This window comes from Venturia canescens, chromosome 9 (assembly GCF_019457755.1).
Source record: "Venturia canescens isolate UGA chromosome 9, ASM1945775v1, whole genome shotgun sequence".
NCBI classification, from domain to species: Eukaryota; Metazoa; Arthropoda; class Insecta; order Hymenoptera; family Ichneumonidae; genus Venturia; species Venturia canescens.
Genome location: NC_057429.1, coordinates 16836881 through 16855793, shown reverse-complemented (window position 1 = coordinate 16855793; position 18913 = coordinate 16836881). Strand labels below are relative to the sequence as shown.

At 42.4% G+C, this 18913-nt stretch overlaps 2 protein-coding genes and 1 long non-coding RNA gene across 7 annotated transcripts in view; 1 reads left to right on the top strand and 2 right to left on the bottom strand.

The window, feature by feature from the left end:
* Positions 1-7354, bottom strand: part of LOC122416274 (uncharacterized) — a 10758-nt gene extending 3404 nt beyond the window's left edge. The window contains exon 1 of the mRNA XM_043429051.1: positions 4260-7354. Within this exon, the coding sequence (XP_043284986.1) occupies positions 4260-4622 (363 nt within the window). The 5' untranslated portion in view covers positions 4623-7354. The remainder of the gene's footprint in view (positions 1-4259) is intronic.
* LOC122416270 (Inositol 1,4,5-triphosphate kinase 2) overlaps positions 1-18913 on the bottom strand; it is a 26227-nt gene extending 7314 nt beyond the window's left edge. Inside the window, exons 1-4 of one of the 5 annotated variants that reach the window (XM_043429039.1) lie at positions 18060-18913; positions 13575-13972; positions 12234-12579; positions 11518-11794 (exon numbers count right to left, since the gene is read on the bottom strand). In XM_043429039.1, the coding sequence (XP_043284974.1) occupies positions 11518-11794; positions 12234-12579; positions 13575-13972; positions 18060-18082 (1044 nt within the window). In that variant the 5' untranslated portion in view covers positions 18083-18913. Of the gene's footprint in view, positions 1-11517; positions 11795-12233; positions 12580-13574; positions 13973-14203; positions 14876-18059 lie in introns of those variants that run through there. The other 4 variants (XM_043429042.1, XM_043429041.1, XM_043429043.1 and 1 more) reach the window with 4 other exon arrangements.
* LOC122416275 (uncharacterized) lies at positions 6692-12345 on the top strand. The gene is made up of 3 exons (XR_006262089.1): positions 6692-6816; positions 11961-12132; positions 12222-12345. It is a non-coding gene; the product is annotated as an uncharacterized lncRNA (long non-coding RNA).

Below are 18913 nucleotides of genomic sequence, written 5' to 3'. Positions count from 1 at the left end.
AGATTACGTGTTTACTCGAAAATATACATTTCCATGGTTTTCATTCCGAATGCTATTTTAACAGACCACACGAGTGTCAAAATTTCATATTTTCGAATTCAAAATGAAGAGCAGTTGTTTCGTAGACAGACCAGGACATAGAGTAGCAAAAAATCGAAAGTTAATTTTTCGAGCCCGCGAAACTTGGATACGCGGAACAGCGATGGCTCGAAAAGGCGAAAGTCAAAACGGCGATGTTTCGAATTGGAGATGACCGGTCTGAGTAAGCGAGTGAGTGAGACGCGTGTATCTTCAACTTCGTTGCATTTCCTTCTTTTGATCGGTCGACTTTCAAACGTTTCGTCATTTTGGCCGTTCGTCTTTTTGGTCTTTCAGTGTATTCCAACCTCCGTTATATTTATTATTTCGTAATTTTACATTTTCGAAATTGTGAATATTCGCAGTATTGCTGACTGTAATAATTCATTAATCGAGAGAGTGGTGGACGAATTTTCGGAAAAACGATATTCCAGTCGTCGTTCTATGGGCGATCGCGTTGCGTTATATTTTCGATGTAAACGTGCTTCGAATCTTGAAGTTTCCACTTAGTCCCAGTCGAATTCATGTCTGCCTCCGTATCGTCATTCCAAGTTTATAAACTCGAGATTGTAGCTGTTCGAAAATTTCAGACATTCTAGCATTCAACCCCACCCTTTGCCGGCTCGCGGAGCGACTTGATTTGATAAATTTAAAGTTTCTCAAATCCAAGTATCGGCGGCCTCGTCGGCGAGCGGCGTCTTCATTGACGCGTTATTTCGTAAGGCAAGTGCGCCAAGTGGAAGATTGAAAAGGGACGAAAGGAGGGGAGGAGAGCAGTTTGATCGGTGGTGCGAGCGTCTGGTGGGTCTCAATCGCGTTTTAATGAAGACATACAACTGGTGGAGTGACTCGAGTGAACCGCGTGCGTATTTCAGCGCGCGTTCCGAGTCTCCGGGGCTGCGGTGCGACAAGTTGATTCGTGTCCTTTTAAATGCCTCGGTATCGGGGAGCACGCGGCGCGAGCGTGATTGTCGCTAAAGTTCATTGGGAGGCATAAAAACGAGAGGGAACGTGAGCAGGCTCGGCGGGGCTTCTTTTCCTGGGGAGGATCGTCCGGAACGTAAAAATGGAGTTGCCGAGTCTTCGGAGTCGGCAGGTGCGTCTGATAACAAGTGAAAACAGCTCGGACGGATTGTTCCAAGACAAAACGTTTATAACGGCACTTGCGGAAATACCTAAAGGCTCGGAAGCGAGGGAACTTTTATCGCGGAGTGTCAGCCGAGGAATCAGCGATTACGGGGAGCGATGTCACCGCGGTTGAGGATCAGGGGACGTTTCACCTCGCCCGGATCGGTCCCCGCGCGCGCAGCGTTTCGAACGCGCGCGCGACTCGAAACATTGCGCTGCGCGTGGGTGGGGAGAGCCGCGGAGTGGGGAGCGTCGAACGACGCGGAGCCGATAAAAGGGGACGCTCGCGAGTCGGGAGCTTCGGTGTCTCGGCGACCGCTGCTGGGCTTGGGCGACTGCCTCAAGTTTTTTCTTCAAACTCTACCGCACCCTCGTCAAATGGAAATGCAAGACTCACGGCGCGACTCCCGGGCGACCGGAACGATTGTTAATTGCACGAAAAGCCAGTAGGAAAAGACAAGAATTCAGTAGAGAAAAAGCCGAATTTTCCCTCGTGGTTTTTCCGTAATCGGGTCCGAAAAAATGGGGACTTTCTCAAAACCCTGACCGCCGGATAGTTGCCGCCACCTTAAAACGACTCTCATCCCATGAAAATTTATTAAAATGAAATTTTAATAAAATGAAATTTTAATAAATAATAATTTATTAAAAATTAAATAAACATTTTTTGTTAAATAGAAATTTAGATAAAACGAATTTTCGATCGAACGCGTACCGTTGAGATCAACTTCGAGATGCACCCAAGTAGATTTTCTCGCACGCGAGCCTCAACGACAGAGTCCAAAACGGCCTGAACCTTCCCCCGAGCGTAAAGCGCTCCCAAAACCCGCCAATAAAGTTCGAACGTCGTCGATTTCTTCGTATTTTTATCACTAAAACAAGTGCCACGGTAGAGTCGCACTTGACTAATATTCGAGGAAAAAAAAACTCGAGAAAATTTGGAAAAATTGACAAAAAGTAGTTTCTTGAAAGGTCACATCCACGTCGAATCGTCGGAATTTCTGTAGCCTCGTACGAGTCTCTCCAAAAATGGCAGAGACTTGGATATTTTTTTATCTCAAGTGACGTTTTATAGATATTCTTATAAAAGAGCCGACCGCGGCGACTCGGCGTCTCTTGTCGTACTTGCAATTCGATGTTCATTAAGATTATTATTGCATAAAAATGAGAGTTGTCAGAGAATTGTATCTGTATTTGCGGTGGATGTCGGCGAGGTGTAGAAGCCCGAGGAAGCCCGGGGAGGAGGGAGGGGGATGTAAAATCGCGAGTACCGCTAATGGAGCACTGCCGGGCGGATAATGAACGCGTACGCGTTCGTGAGACTCGGCAAGACTTGCAGTTAACGAATGAGCCTCCGAGAGGCGCGAGACCGCGATTGGAGAGCCGCGAACCCTCCGGGGACGCGAGTTAATGAGCCCGTGCGACTATACTTCGAAATAATGTAGCGGGTGTTCCGATACTCATCTTCGAATACCTACGGAGCACGGAGATCGAGGGATCGTCGAAGGAAAAGTCCTTAAAGATTTGTCTGTCGGGCGCGGCGCTCGCGAGACCGGACTCGGGACGCCGACGCTTTTGGGCGAGCGATTTTTCACATCCGACGATAAAAAATCGCCGACTGGGGACCAACGGGAGTTTGAAAAATACCGAAAGGGACTGCGGACTTTCTTTGGTTATTTACGAGCCCCCTGAACACGCGGAGTCTCAGGACACCCTGTAAACACGATTACACACTCGATCGTAATCGAGGACTCCTCGGAGAGCCGTCGTTTGCGGCAGGACGGTACCAATTACGATTCGCGAATTGTGTTCGAGGGCCATATCAATGGAGCCACTGGAGAGCACAAATCGTATTCCTGTAGCACAAGCGCAAACGTCATTTGCGCCAAGTCCGCGTCGAATAAAGTGTTTGATTTTTCACGCTCGCACCGCTCCCGAACATCGGTCCGGTGTCACTCTGTTTCACTCTCGCCTCACCTCCGAAGCGCTTCATCATTGGATTTGCCATTCGACTCGACTCGAGACCGAATCACTCGACACTCTTGTACTTCGTACGGGTGAAATTTCTCAAATTTGTCCAAAAAATAAGATAAAAATGGTAATTTTGTTGCGTGGATGATTGCACTTGGTTGTTCGATGATTTTTTAATGATTGTGAGATCATTTTTATAAAAATTTGTATGCATCTCGCGAGCACGAAGAACGAGAACGAACTGAGCGACTTAATTGACACGCCGTCATTGTGCAATGAAGCCGCCCTCTTTTCTGCACTATTCTTATGCGTATCAAGAGACTCGGTAGATTGTTCGAGCGATAACGAGTGCAAAAGTCGCCTTTTCGACTTTCCTCAACGATATAAATTCCAACTCAAATAAAGCGAGACGAAAAGCGTTTTTTCCAACGAAAAACGTCGCTTGTATGCGAACTCTGTGGAAAAATTTCACCGAACGTTGGATAATGAAGCATTTCACTGGAAATATGCTTTAAAAAGGGGAATTCAACACAAAAATACCGAGAAAAACTTGGGCGAGTGACGCACACATTAAAGACGATGATAAAAATCGTCAGACGAGCTCGAGAAAATAGATCCAACGGGCCGAGAAGCGGAGTGAAGATGGCGCCTTCGTGCAGTGACGGCACTCGGCGAAGAAAGTTTTTAAAATATTCGTTCTCGTGACGAATGAGTTCCATCAATTTTCGTAGCTCGTTCGACGGGTATTTGGCACATTGTGACCAGAACTGTTTTGACAGGAAGCGAAATGTTTAATAAAGTGAAAATACCAAGCGAATTTTGTCATTTTAGTCGAAAATATGTGTAAAATGTTCCAATTTATTTTCCAAGTAAAACGAAACTGTCGAGAGCGTACGAGGTTAAATTTAGCGATCGAGCGATAGATCGATGACAGTTGACGAAAAGAAGCAAGTGTTTTTTCTCGACCGTTGGACGTCCGCGGCGGGTGATTTACGGGGTTATTTTATCGATGGATTCTCAGTAAGCGTACAAAGGGTTTATATTCGTGAGATAATTCTGTGAAAAGAGAGGCTCGTGTTTACCTTTTTGCGTCCGACAGAGGGCGGGCGGAGTTGATGTTTATCGACGATACCGAGTAAGCAGTCGTCGCACTTGCAGTAAAAATTTGCTGTTGTTGTTGTTGGAGAGTCACCGGAGATAACAGAACTGAAGGTACTTGCGCTCGTTTGTGAGTCCATCGAGTCCGTTCTAAGTAGCAATGTTTTCGAGCCCGAAAGAGGATTATTAGCCACGTGTTTATCATCTTCGTAAACGTCGGTTATGCTCTGCCGTTCGATTTTCGCGAGTAACAGTTGTTCCATTAGATTCAAACTGGGCGAAGTCGGCGTAGTTGGTTGGCCGACCCTCGTCGAACGGGACGATCCTTCTTTGCACTCGTGTTCCATAGTCGAACGATTTTTTTAGTCAGTTGTGCTCGCGCATCAAACCACTGACGGAACGATGCTTTTTTCACCGGAGTTTCAAATTCCTTGGGTCCTTCAATTCTATTGTTTTTCCGTAAAACAGAGGTCGAGAAATTACGAACTTCCTGTCATGAAAAACGACGCACTTTGTATCGTCGTCAAGTTTTTTTTAATAGAAGCACGTATTTTCGATAGGGAGAGTAATGGAGGAAAAGAAAATGAAATATATTAAAATTAGGTTTCTTCCAAGTAATTATGTCGAAATTCAATATTTCGCTACAATTTTTTCGACGGAGTTCCTACTAATTATGCGTAACGCGGCAGTGAATGCTTCCCCCGAATGTACTTTTTTTCAAAAACTGTAAACAAATATGTCGGTTGAACTGCGCCGCAGCGCTTGTGATATCGCGGATTCATCCATCGATTTTCAGTTCAAATGTGTCACGAAAATACGCTTCGTTCCGAGGCATCGTACGATACAATAGATTTTTGTTCCACTACGTACTTGCGGCACATCATTTTCACAACCAAACTTTTATTCGATTTTGGCACTCGAAAATAACGTCGCAGTGTGCGCATCGACGTATCGTACGTGACTCAAGCTCACGGGGGACCATTCGAAAGAGTACGATGTGCTTTGAGCGAAATCAACGTGCCCGGCTCTCGATGTTGTTTTTTTTAGTGTACCAATCCGGCGGGCGACCACCAACGATGCTTTTTTTTTTTTTCTTTTTTGCACTCGTCAACTTTTATGGGAAATTTATTCCCAAGCACATTCTCTGTCGAGCTCGAGGCAACGATCTCGCAAATGACTAAACTACAAATCAAACTTTCACTCAAGAAAATACGTTTAACGAGAGATAACTCAACATCAACAGAGACCGAATGACCATCTGAATCGGGCTTGTAAACGCACTGACTTCTTTCTACGTATTTATTATGTAAATCTAGTTGTAAAATGATTTGTTAGCATCCATCGTAAACGGCCCGTGGCCGTAAAGATCTTTCTTCACAGGCTAATTTATCTATAGGAAAAAATACCGTTCGTATATATAAATGTCAGTTTCACATTGCGTATTTTTTTAACGAAAATTCACGTGCTTTACTCCCGGCAACGGATGCGCAACTGCGCGCTCTCTGGTGATGGTTTTCTCTCTCGCCTCTGCCACGGCCCGTACGGGCGCTTTGCTCCTGTGTCACGGCCTCGAGCACCACGTAATGGCTATTAAATTAAATGCCGTGCCCGAAGCGAGCCCATGCACAGAGCACTTTTCTGTGCCGATCGCTACACCCGCGCCTTGTGTCTCTATATCCGGCAATCACCTTCTTTTTATCTTACGTTCACCCGCAACTGCTTTTGTGTTACCGTTCGTCTTTGCAATTCCCTTTCAGCATCGATATAGCCATTTTGTATTATTTCGAAACGACGGTTACGCGAAGTTCACGGAGGTGGCGCGGCGATGCGAGACGCGAGCGCCACCGCGGACAGTGCTCTCTCTCTCGCGGCTGTTGAAAGAAACTGTTTTTCTTACGGTTTATTCGCGGTTGTGTATACTTGTGTTATTGTTATTCCAAGTTTCGTGCCATCGCGCGGCGGCCATACCTTTTTTTTCTCTAAAATCGTGGGATTCGAGTATCGTGAATTATGATTAATTCTTCACGGACACACGCACACGATGTGCCTTTCGTGATATTCGCGCGGCTACGTCAAACGATTTTGTCACGCTCGACGCGACCGAGAGAATGGAGATTCAGCGGGGACGATTCTCCCGGTGTTATTTAACCGGAAAACGTAGCGCGTAACGTTGCTAAATAATTAATGAAAGAAGGAAAAAAATGCTCTACAATACTTCGCGATGACGTAGTCGAAGCGTTCCGCGGCTCACATCCCGGCAATGTATCTTCGTGCGTGTTTCTACTTCTTTTCTTTCTTTTTTTTTACGTTTTTCAAGCGTCCTTAAACATCGCTCATGTGTTACACATCACGTGGCGCGTCGCGAAGCTCTTCCTTTATCATAATTCACGAGAAGCTGAGTGCTCTCCTTTGTCCCGCAAGAAACAAACAACGAATGCTGTTACAACATTTTTCCTCGCGTAAACAAACGCGTATAGAAACTACGAGTATGGGAATTTCGGATCGAAATGAACTTAATCGAATCTCGTCTTTGTTTCGAAGGTAAAATTATCTCCAAATTTTTCTATTCGAAAAAAAAAATACCTACTTCGTATTGCGGGAGGGTTTATCATCGAAATGTTTTTCGTTCCTTGAATGCTAAGTCGAATTTTCGTAATTTCATCGAAAAATTGTATCGAACTGTAAGACGGTCGTGAGTAAATGAAATTTGTCTCTGAATCGAGTTTTTTCAGGCGCGTCGAGTCCGAAATCCGCCCCGCCTCCCAATTACGAAATCCACTAATTTTCGAATTTCAAACTTTTTATAATCTTTTGAGAGTCAAATCGGGCATTTTTCCTTCATATTTTCTCTAACCCTCGTTTTTTTACTATTTATGTGTAAATTTATTGTCATTTGCGGGTTTTATGTTTCCGTATCGTTCGAGGCACAACTCTTACGACTGCTCATTCGATCACATTTTTTCGCACATTCCCAAAAAGTGTAGCACGATTATAATAACGTTAAATTTTAATGAATATTCGAAAAATCTATTAATGGGCGATCTTCAACGCGAAGACGTCCATAAAAATATTAAATTTATCTGACTGGAGGTTCGCGCACGACTGACAGCAGCGAATATCTGACTTTCCTGGACGAGTTTGTGGGACCGGTCGACCGGGCTCATTTCAAGCTCGTATTTGCTCCACGATTCTTTGCCTTTCTATTTTTTGTCAAGTTTTTTTCCCTTTAATTCGTTTTTTATTCTTCAGTCGTCACAGCTCCGTTTCATTTTCTCGCCCACACACTGCTCGGCTCGACATTCGTGAATCGTGAGCTTCGCGAGATAAACATTTTCACAAGTCACGCTCTCGGGTTTCTCGCAGCACGCCAAAGATATTTGGTAAAGAATTCGGGAGTTTCGCGCGGTGCGAGATGTTTCTTGGACGATCACCTCTGCACGACTCGATCAACATTCCTTGGACTACCGTCACGGTCTCTCTTCCTCGCTCTTTTCTTTCTCTTTCTCGGCTCCCCTCCCCGCTCAATTTTTCGTCAGCAAAGTTTATTCGTTCGCAGTTTTATCAATTTTTCTCACGGGTTTTCCCACTGTTGCGACCATTTTTTTTTTCGCAGTTTCTCTAGAAAATTTTCTTCTCTCCGTCCAACACTTTGTAGCTGTATTTTTTTTAACGTTTTCCTCGGCTCACGAATCAATTGTTCTCCAATCTTCGCGATTATGCTGATTCTCATGTAAATCCGCTTTTTTTCTCGATCTTTTTGTCCGCAAATCGTACTTGTTTTTCGTATTCAAATGGTCGTTTTTGTCCCATTCTATTCGACGTTGCGTTCACAATATTTTTTAGCACGAAAAATAATCGACGATTTGCCACAGCCGGATGGACTTTTTTTTTCGTCCCGTTTGCTTTCGATTTTATTTATTTTACGCTTTAAATTCATTGGCTTTCGAGCTGAATTTTCTCTCGTGTCATTATCGAATGTTTTATTGAAAAAAATCGCATTCCCGTGACGTCAATGAGACGAATAACGCGGAACAGTGTCGGTTATAAGAGAAAAAAGAACGAATTAAATAAATGAGGCGACACATCGCGCCCGAAGAGACCGTGAAGACAGTGAATGAGCGACTGCTCCCGCGAATCACTGACCAACTGACTTTTCTATGCCTCATGCGCGACGATGGCCATTACTTGAGAAACTTGCTCGGGATATTTGCAGTCTCCCCCGTGTATACTTGAGTATCCGACGCACGTGTCGAACCGGCTCACCGAGCTTCGGTAGTCTTTCCTCTTTTAAAAACTTAAAAAAAATAGCCTCGCCTACGTTCTCATTTGTTTTCTCTAGCGGTGTTGAAAGCGTCGTCGGTCCCCTCGCTTCGGAGGAGTATTTTATTTCGTCGTGCTTTTATTTCGGTTTATGAATTTCTTGAATTTTCGATGCAGCTGAGGGAGAATTGTGTTTGGAGTAATATTTTTTTTATATTCCGATTTCTGCACCAGCTTCTCGGCCTCCTACGATCTTCCGCGACCACTTCGAGCCTCATTTTTCATTGCATTCTCAAAATACACATTTTTTTCTCGTGCTGCATTCTCAATGCGGTAAAAAATATGCAAACGAGCCTCCGTTGAAGTAAGACTCGCAAAGATTTTCCATCGATCCCCTCTGGCTCTCTTTATTTCCTTTTATATTCACAACGGAGGCTCGACTTCTTTGTAATCCTGTTTTTTTCATCTCTCTCGCGAAGCGCGCGCGCCAAGAAACTGTTTTCTGCTCACGGTAAGGAATCCGTTATGAATTCCCATTCATAATTCATGTCTGTGACGTTTGCTGTGTTTACCTTTTTTTCACATCTTTTTTGTGTCTTTTGTTTGGCCGTTTTTTTTCTCCCTTTCCGCCAAGTTTCGAGTAATGAGAAAAAGCAGGTCACCGACGAAGCTGCCGGAGTATTCGATCTTCGTGTTTTCGATTCGTAGCTTAAAACCACATGCGAGTAGTGTCACGTGTCAAAATCTTGCTTTCTTGACGAATTTTCCTTCGTCCAACGGCGTGAAACTCTTTTCCAATCGCCCTGTGCACAGGCTCGTCGTCCACGTCGACACGAATCCTCGTCACAAATGGATGTTGGCTCGATTACGTTACTGCTCGCGTGTACCTTTCGAATCAAGAGACGTACGATTTGGAGGAGAAAAGAAAAACTTCTTCGATTGAATTCCTCTAGTGCTTTGGAAATGCTCGCGAGGGCCTTTTAAATAAGTGAATTTTCGCTTTCGACGCCGACGAATGCAAAACACCTCAGAACCAAATGCTGTGAAAATTGGCTCAATCAACAAAAATCGATTACAAAAAGAAAACATTTTTTCTACGACTGTATTTATGAAAACCCGCGTAAAAATGCAGTTTCTTCGCCCTCACATTTTTTGCCTACGAAAAATATTGATAAAACCAGAAAATCCATTTCTTTCGGAACGAAATTGGACAGGGAAAAATTGACGGATGCTAAAATAAGATAAATAATTGTCGGGGGAAGTGTCGGGAGAAAGTGAGATGCGGGAGATCGAGAATGATTGAGTCGTCGATTGCGAAATTCGGAACACATGGGTCTCGGATCGTGAGCTCGTGGAGTGAGAGTGTATAAATTTGTTTCCTCTCCCTCCCTCGTTCCATTATTCGACGTCGTATACGACAAGCTACGAGACTATTAACCGAATGTAACTGTAATAAAAAGAAAAGAATAAAAGTGACATTTGTCAATCATAATTGCTCCTGGGAGTGTGCGAACTCGTGGCTCTCGTTGCGATTGTCATAGTTTTGCAACACAAGTGGAACAGGACAAATTGACTTCCTACAAACGTACGATTCGAAGGTATTTCTCTACCAACGTTCATGTTTTTTTCTTTTCACTGCAACTCATTTGCATTTATATTTACGATACAATCACTCGGAATTTTATCGTTTGCCTGCGGAGATATTTGTTGGGAAATCGAAATTTCCATTGTCTTGTGGGCAAGAAACAGAGAGGACAAAAAACGAGTCAGCAATTGTTTATCGCTGGGCTTTAGTCACTTGTTTTCATGGGTTTTTCTGTGAAATCAAGTGCTTTTGTTGCTCGATGTAAAAAGCGTCGTTAAAGAAACCATTGGAACGCGAGGATCTAGTACGAAGGAGGAAAATATGCATTGAGCACGAAAAGTACTCGAAATCTCAGGCGAATCCTTGAATCGGTAAGCTGAGCGTCCGAGCACCGAGATTCATCTCACGTTCACGTGACGGAAACTCGTAGAGGGAACGAAGCTCTGACGCAGATGAAAATTTACACATGAAGATCGTGTCCAAAGTCATTGTAGCATTCACCAAAGGCCTTACGAGGCTCAATCATCATTCACGAAGAGCCCACGCACGAGCAACACTGCAGATTGGATTTTGTCTTCACAGGGTGTCCCAAAAGCCTCGTCAAAAATATTCCGGATTCAACAGATTTTGGAGAATTCTCGCGAGAGGAAAGTTCTCCGAGAATTCTCCGACAGCCCAATCACGAAATTTTGGAGTGCAAATTCCACAATAACTTTCCTGTGAATTCGCTTCCAGTGGAATACGAATCTGCTCAAGATTCGTTTTCAGAAAGTCCGAATAGTTCGAGTCCAATTCCCTGCGTCCCCCACTCATCGCTCGATCCCAGTAGATGAAAGTCCGTTCGGGATCCTGCGCTCAACTGTTGTCGTAGGTTCGTGGATGGCTTTTCCGACAGCCTGTATACCGAGACACGTCATCACTGAGCAAATACATCGAGTGAGCAGGAATTAATTTAATCACCCGTAGGTCGCAGTTCGTTGATAAGCGTCGCGTTTGCCATCTTGTTTTCATTAATTCGGGATTCTGAATCCTTGTACTCTTTTAATTATAATCTCCTTGTCAAACCGATTAGGACTGGCGCACGCCTACGTGTCACCTTCCAAACGCGTTACAACGAATTTTTTTTTCTCGGTGAGGTAATTCCTCGCTGTTGCCTTACGAAATTGTTCAGTGCGATTCACCGTCGATATTTCAAACTGGAAAGGTCTTCAATCAATCAAATCAGAAATGATTTCCGAGGTACTTGAGTCGTTGGAATAAACTGAAACGCTTCGCTCGTCGGTTTTTCGAATCCTCGACGTTCCCTTCGATCATCCTTTAGCCGCAACTCGTGGCACATTTTCCAACTGTAGAGCTCGGGTTTAAACTACAAAAATGAAATATAAAATAATACTGACCTGCGGCCTCTTGAGCGGTTGGAGCTCGGTGACTTCAAAATCATCGCCGCTCAAACTCGAATTTGTCGAACAATCGGAAATCTTTCGAAACGGTGGGATGTCCAACAGTTCAATACTTCTTTTCGTATCTTCAGCGTTGTTCCCGCTCTCTGTTCTCGTCGCGCTGCTGCTCCGTTGCTCAGGATTTCTGTACTCCGTTGAATTGTCATTCTTGTACCGATACGGATTCGGTGATGCTAGACAAGAATTTCGTCGGCTTGCTGGCTCGTTTATTTGGCTGTAAAAACAAATTTCGAATGAGCTCAACATCTTCGGGATTGGGATACCACAGAGCGAGCTGGCAAGACGCCAAATCTCTCTCAGACTCAGAAAGTACTCAAACAAAGTTGAGCCATTTTCATGAGAAATCAATTTTAATGAATGCCATTTTCTTCTCGTTTCAGATTTAAAAATCGTGAATCTTCACGCCAACAGGGGACTATTTACCAAAAGAAAACAATTCCCGGTGCTACTCATTGGCTGTCTGCCAGAGATGGAAAAAAACTGCTCAAAAGGACTATTAAGCTGCTCTTATTTTATAAGAGAAGATGCTAGTTGGAAAATCAGTAGAAGGAAGTAATTAACAGTGATTTGAACGTGAAAAATATTCTGTTGACTCAACTGGTTTCGAAGTAGACCTAACAATGCGTCGTTTTTTCTAATAGATGTGAATATACCTATGTGTGATCGAAGTGTTAGAAGCGAGGCACGCGCAACAAGAATCCGAATGTCTTCTTCTTCCGCAAACCTGAAGTAAATGATTGTCCAAGGGGCTGGTGAGATCCTCGAATTCCCCGATTTCGTCACAATCGAGGCAAGAACAACTGCTCGCTCTGCTGGTAGTTTCGCTAACGACACCCTCGTATTTCTCGAGCTCGAGATCGCTCCTCTCGTATTTTTCTTCCAAATACGAGTAATCTGAATAGTCGCTTACGACGACGCTTGGAGTTCGCCAATACCGTGGTTTACCCTCGGATGGTTCGTCATACTCTGCTCGATCGCAGATTATCATATTTTCCCAGCCTTTGAACAGAATGAACATTTAAATTAGATTTTTCTTCCTATTTCAAATTCTGTCTACGAATCTTCTCAACTTTTCCAATGATTTTATCTTAAATTTATTTTTCGCTAAAATTTATGACTTTGGTTGAAAGCTCAAAAATTACCTCGACTCATTCGCTCAAAGATACCACAGTAAATTGACTGATAAGGAAACGTTTGAATTTCTAGTCAATAACTTTTTTACCATAAACACAAGGTATGAATGATAATTACAAATGTGGAGTTCTGATTCGACGTCCGAAAACCAATTTTTTATTGTTGTTAGAAAATATATCGATTTGACATAATGTGGACTTTTATTAAAATCCAGACTCTTTGTCCAGGACTCTACTGGATGTTTGATAAAAATTTGACAATTCTTTTCTACCGTACGGAACAAGGTTTCATGAATTATTTCAGAAATTGATTCATCGGAACGATTTAGCCAATATTGCTCAGTATTTCCGCTGTATTCTGTCTTTCTAGAATTCTGGTCTTTCCATATATATGTCGAGTTAGATTAAGAGATTTTCATTCATTTTTATCATCGAAATTGTCCATAAATTGTATAAATTCAAATAAACGTGATGGATGATACGAAAGACAAATAGCAATTACTGACTTGAAACATTCAATGAACAAAATGAGGATTGAAATTTCTCTTATGAGAAAAAAACAGTGCAAAGGTTTAATGAATAGCGGATGATAGAAAGAAATTTATTGAAAGAAAAGAATAAACAGTGAATATTATGAACGACAATGATAGGTAAAAAAAAAAATAATGAAGCTGAGTACAAACAAATTGAAAAAAAAGCGATGGATATGAAAGAATAATATTGAAAGATAAAAAACATGATGAATATTAAAAACAGATGGTATGCGAGGTGCAAAAATTTAGAAAAATATTGGAAAAAAAAAAGTAAAAGAATCAAGACAGAAAGCTAAAAGAATGGAAGAAGGAAGGAAAACAAATATACCTTTGACCTGTTCTTCGTCACTGAGAACAGCACTGTCGGAGCTGCAGCATCTTGTAACTTTTTGTTTGCTTCTTCTTCTCGCCCACAATTTTTCTGCTCTTGGAGAGTCTTCTTCGCAATGATTATTGGAATCTAGGCTCCAAGAGCGACTAACCGTGAGTTTGCTTTTCTCAGAGTCGGGTTCAATGCCCTCGTCGCTCTGTGGACTTTTGCTAAGTTTTCTAGTGGCCACCGGCATCATGCTAGTGGCATTAAACTCGTCGTGTTCCTCGATATTCTCGATAACATCAACCTCGTTGATCTCGCCTTTTTCTATTCGCAGTTTTAGAGCACTTTTACACTTCATTTCACTTGAAAATTTCAAACGTTCCCGCCATTTAAAATTTTCCTCGGTTGTACTGAAAAACAAAAAAAAAACAAAACCATACAGAGATGAGATAAAATCTCGGATAACTTGAAGATTCTCCGGTGATTTCTAATCCTGATTTATTTCCTTATTAACAACCCCAACGAAGACATGCAATAATTTTCGCCGTATTTTAACACTCGTGGATTTTTCTATGTCAAGTGCTCCGGACACAAAGTTTTAAATTAATAATAAATGTGTCTTTATTCACTGTATTCCCCACCATTTATTTTTGTCTTTCTCGTAGTATTACTCTCTGTTATTATTTTATTATATACCCGAGAAAATTAAAAGAGCATATCACACCGTTGTATTCATTCACATAGTCGTGTGCACGAATGAAATGCAACTCTCGATCCCACAGTGAAAAAGCATTCAATTCAGTCTCCTTCTTATTTGTATTTTTATTATTTCCTCATGCAGTTTCAAGTGGAACGAGACAATTTTCACGTACGCGGAACTTTCTTTCGACGTGCGTCGGCGAAGCCGCCACTTCAACTGGCAATCGTAGGTTGTACGTGTAGAACTCGACACGGGCGTATTTCACCACTACATTCCGCCGTTACGAGTCGCAACGCCGGCGTCGTAGTCGGCCATGTTCGGTAGCTTCTCACTTTGAATTGTCCCAATGTTTTCTAACGGTACATCGATAATAAACACAAACAACAATAACAACGCCGAAGTAGAACGTTCAATTGATGTTCGAGTTACTTAAGGAAGGGGGCATCGAGTCACTCCGGAGCTACACCTTAGAGTTTACGCTTCTCGGTACTAGCTGGCTCGTAATTCGTAATGTTTGTGTGAGTAACGGTAGGAGCGAGGTGCAAAAGCTCCGCGAAGAGCTGGGTGATTATTCACGCCTAGCGAATGACGAATAATCGGGCAAACATTACTGTCATCATGATCCGTGGAACAATAATCAATTGCTTTTCAGTTTCCCGTGTCTCCACATTTTTTCACTTTTCGCAGTCGCGTCTTATTATTTATCAATCTAAAGTAAAAAAAATGGAACGTAGATCCGAACGGTTTAAATTTCAAAGGAAAATAGCGCCACCTTGAATTCATATGTTTCACGATAATCTTTTGTTTCGTAAGTGGGGAAACAGTGCCCTCTCGTTGCATCCCATTGTGCCCAAATCTAGAGAGCGAGCGAGCGACGTACTTTGGATAATTTTTTATTCGCTAAAAAATAACCCAACTATTCCAAGGTTCGATGTACAGAGTGAAGGATCGTGTAGAGTTTGCCAATCGAGTTCGACATTTCAATAAGTATCCCGAATAGCTCGATAGCTTGATATTACATTTGTTTAAAATTCTGGTTTTTGTGTGTTATCGGGCCTCTCGCGCGCGCCTTCGCTTTTTGCTTCTCTCGTGTACGATTGACGTCACACACGTGCGTCAGAGATGCTCAAAGAAACAAGAAAGTATTTCGATTGAGTGATGTTGAATTCGCGTAGCGATTGGCCACTCTTTCATGACCGGGATCCTTGTCGTATATATATATATCAAGTTTCATTCGCTTTCTCGTCGCTCCTGCAGCTTTGTCGTTCGAAAAAGAGAGAGGGAGAAAAAAGGATGATACGGCACAATCGGTCCATTATCTTGTTCGGTTCAAGTGCCTGGTTGGCCACTTGAGCCCATCATCGCGATTCCAACAACTATACGAACGCGCTCTCTTTTGCGATAACGTTCTTCCCATACACGCTCGTCGCTATATATATATGCTTTTTATTTTTCATCCTATTTTCATCATTTATAAGTCAACAGTAGGTTAGGTAATTTACAACTCTTCACGTGTATCTCCCAGGCGTAATATTGTGTGCAAACATAAATATTCTATCGTAATAAATAACGAAAAACAAAATGGCTCCCGCACCGAGCGGTGTATTGAAGTCTATTTTATTATCCCATCTTACCTCATTCATCACCACTCGAGTTTTTCACATTTTTATTCGATTAGATCGATCGTGACACAGTTTTCTCTACTTTAGTGTCATGGCGTGTGTGTGTGTGTGTGTGCGCGCGTATAGAGCCACAGAGAGCAGTCACAGAGTCTGGTAAACACGTAGCCGAGTCATTTACCCCATCGATTCATCGCGTCGCGGCAACGCTTTTCGGCGTGTATTAGGAAATACAAATTTGAATAAGAGTGACGAACAGTCACCGCTTCTATTGAAAGTATTATTTTTACATCAAGATAAACCTTTTTCTACTGGGCCAATAATATTTTTCGGATCAAATTTGTGTCCTTATGCAGAAATTTAGTGTCGAGTTCGTTGTTTTATGACTAAAAGGATGAAAAATGAATTCGGTGTAATTATATGTTGAAAACTTTGAGTGTAGAAAATAGTGTAAGTGACACATTTTGTGAGAATTTTTTTTATCGAGAATAACTTCAATCATAAATTATCCGTAGAAATATCTTTCTTTGCGCATACCGAATATTCGACGAGAGGGAAATATTGTTCGGATTTCAAAGCTGCGGAAATATTACCTCTGGCTTCGAGCTCTCACACTCGCGTGAGAAGAGCGAAGAATAAATTATTGAAAAAAACATGGCGGATATTTTTCCAACTGAAGAATTTATACCGATAGGCGCAAAATACTCGCGCGATTATTCACGCCGTGAAAAGTGTGCGCATAACATTGGAACCAGAAAAAAAACTATTTTCTCGGCAACGAATAAAACGGTGGTTAGGAATCGCGCTTTGTTACGCCAGGAGCGCTCGTTTTACCTCACACCTGCGTCGGTGTACGGGGTGGTCCAAAAGTCCAACCTTTTCATAAACGAGGCAGTATTCGAAGGGCTTGTCCAATGAAAAAAACGAAAAAAATCGACTCATTATTAAAGTAATTCGATGAAATTCAAGTTTTAGAAAAATTCGATTATCGACATTTTATTCGATACGGTCGTTTTTTTTGACTCTCGCGGTTGCCCGCAGGGCCAAGACTGGGCTCGTGCGTTTCACTGTGATCAGCTGATGGGGGACATTCCTTTGTCGTCACATTTCTTAAAACTGTGACGAATAATTTTTGCCCGATGACTTTTTGGAAACTTTGTTCGTTATTATTGAGAAATCTTGATGAAAATATATTTTATTGAAGTTTTTGAAAGAATTTTTGTGTCGAGAGATATATCGAGTAAGTTCGAGCAGGAATCAATAAAAATATCTCGTTGATAGTGCAAATTTCGATCTCGTCACACTTTGAACATACTTTTACTTCGTTCGAGCCTCAGCATCCTCCAGTCGTACCCAGTCAATAAGTTCATTAATCGACAAAGAACATCCGCCTCGTTCGCGGTGTCCAATATTTGTCATTGTTTGGAATTCATAATGAAATTTCTGTACATTCTTTTCGAGCATCCGCATACTCGTACGTCATACACGTATAGAGGGTGTCCGACGACGAATCGTTCAAAACATAGTCCATGACCGAAGTGTCGCAACGATTTTTTTCATCAATCTTTCCTGGAGAATCACGAATGTGGAAATACGAGGATGCGTGGCGAATTACCGAAGGGCCAATTTTGTAATGCGTGAAATTTCTTACAAAAAAGTCCCGAACGACGTTTCTTCAATTTTAGCATAGTTGAGTTGTAAGAGCGGATAGAAAAAATGACAAGAGAATAATGGACGCCAGTTATTTTCTGGTCGGTTCGCGGGGCTAACTGCCGAGAATACAAAATTGTGGGCGGGGTCTGTATTGTGGGAAATTTTCTACGCTACAAATTTAGTCCCATGTGTTTTTGGTCTAACTTCAACAGTTTTGTCGGTATCCGCGATGAAATGGAGTCCACTATTCGAATTTGTTGAAAACAAAAACAAAGCAAATTTGGGCCGGAACTCGGGTTCACAATCCGAACGTTTTGTCGCAGGACGCCCTCTACAGGCTTTATCGAATCGAAACATCGATACTTCTCAAGCGTATCTCGTGCGCGTCGAATAATTGCTACGACAGCTGCCCGTTTCCATCTCTACGCCATGACAGAGGAAGCTCCGGTATGCGCGTTATTTCTAAAGATTCTAACCGGCGTTGTATTAAACGATAAACGATACATAATAAAGTTGACTACGTACTTTGTGACCTTCGATAAAAACATTTGATTGCTGTTATCCAAATAAATAGAGAGCTTCCCGTGACAGCCGCTGGAGCGAGTTGGATTTCACCGTGTTTTTTCTCACCACCAGGTGGTGGCGCTACGGTCACGAGAGTCCGAACCTCCCGCCCTTTTTCCCATGCTTCCCTCTATCGATGAGTTCTGAAGTGGGGAAAATAATATTCGTCGCACATAAACACTACAGCTTGCAGCGATAAATAAATGGGATGTCAAAATTCGAAGTGAAGAATCGGATCGCGATCGAGTGAAAACATTGTTTAGATCCAGTTAGAGCCGCCCGGAGGCCAATTTTAAAATGGAAACGGGTCAATGTCGATTCGAAGGCCAGTGACTCTCATTTCTGTCCCAGATAAGCAATTACACTTATCGATACAAAGTTGAGGCGTGAAAAACATACAAATTCGCACAGTAACCGATGAACTCCCGAATTTCGTCGTCAACGTAAACAACCGACTAAACGAAATGGATTATTTTGAGCGTTGTCTCTAGCTCGTTCGACTGGAATTAAACTGAGAAAAAAATATCGTCTCAAGTACGTCACCGAGAACGCCCGACCTCGTTTCTTAGCCTTTTTTTACCGTCACTATTTGTAGAATGTATATAGTCATACAAACAGGACGCACTTCTTTCTTTCGTGATGCACAACAACCTGTTAATAACTGGTCTCACATGCCGACTAATTGCTCAATTCTTTCGCTTATTTTTCAATTCACCTCAAACGTCATTTTTCCCCATTTCAAACTCCGCCAGTCTTTATTTTTCTGACCGGTTCACTTCATTTTCTTCACGACACACTTTTGTGTCGCCACTTAA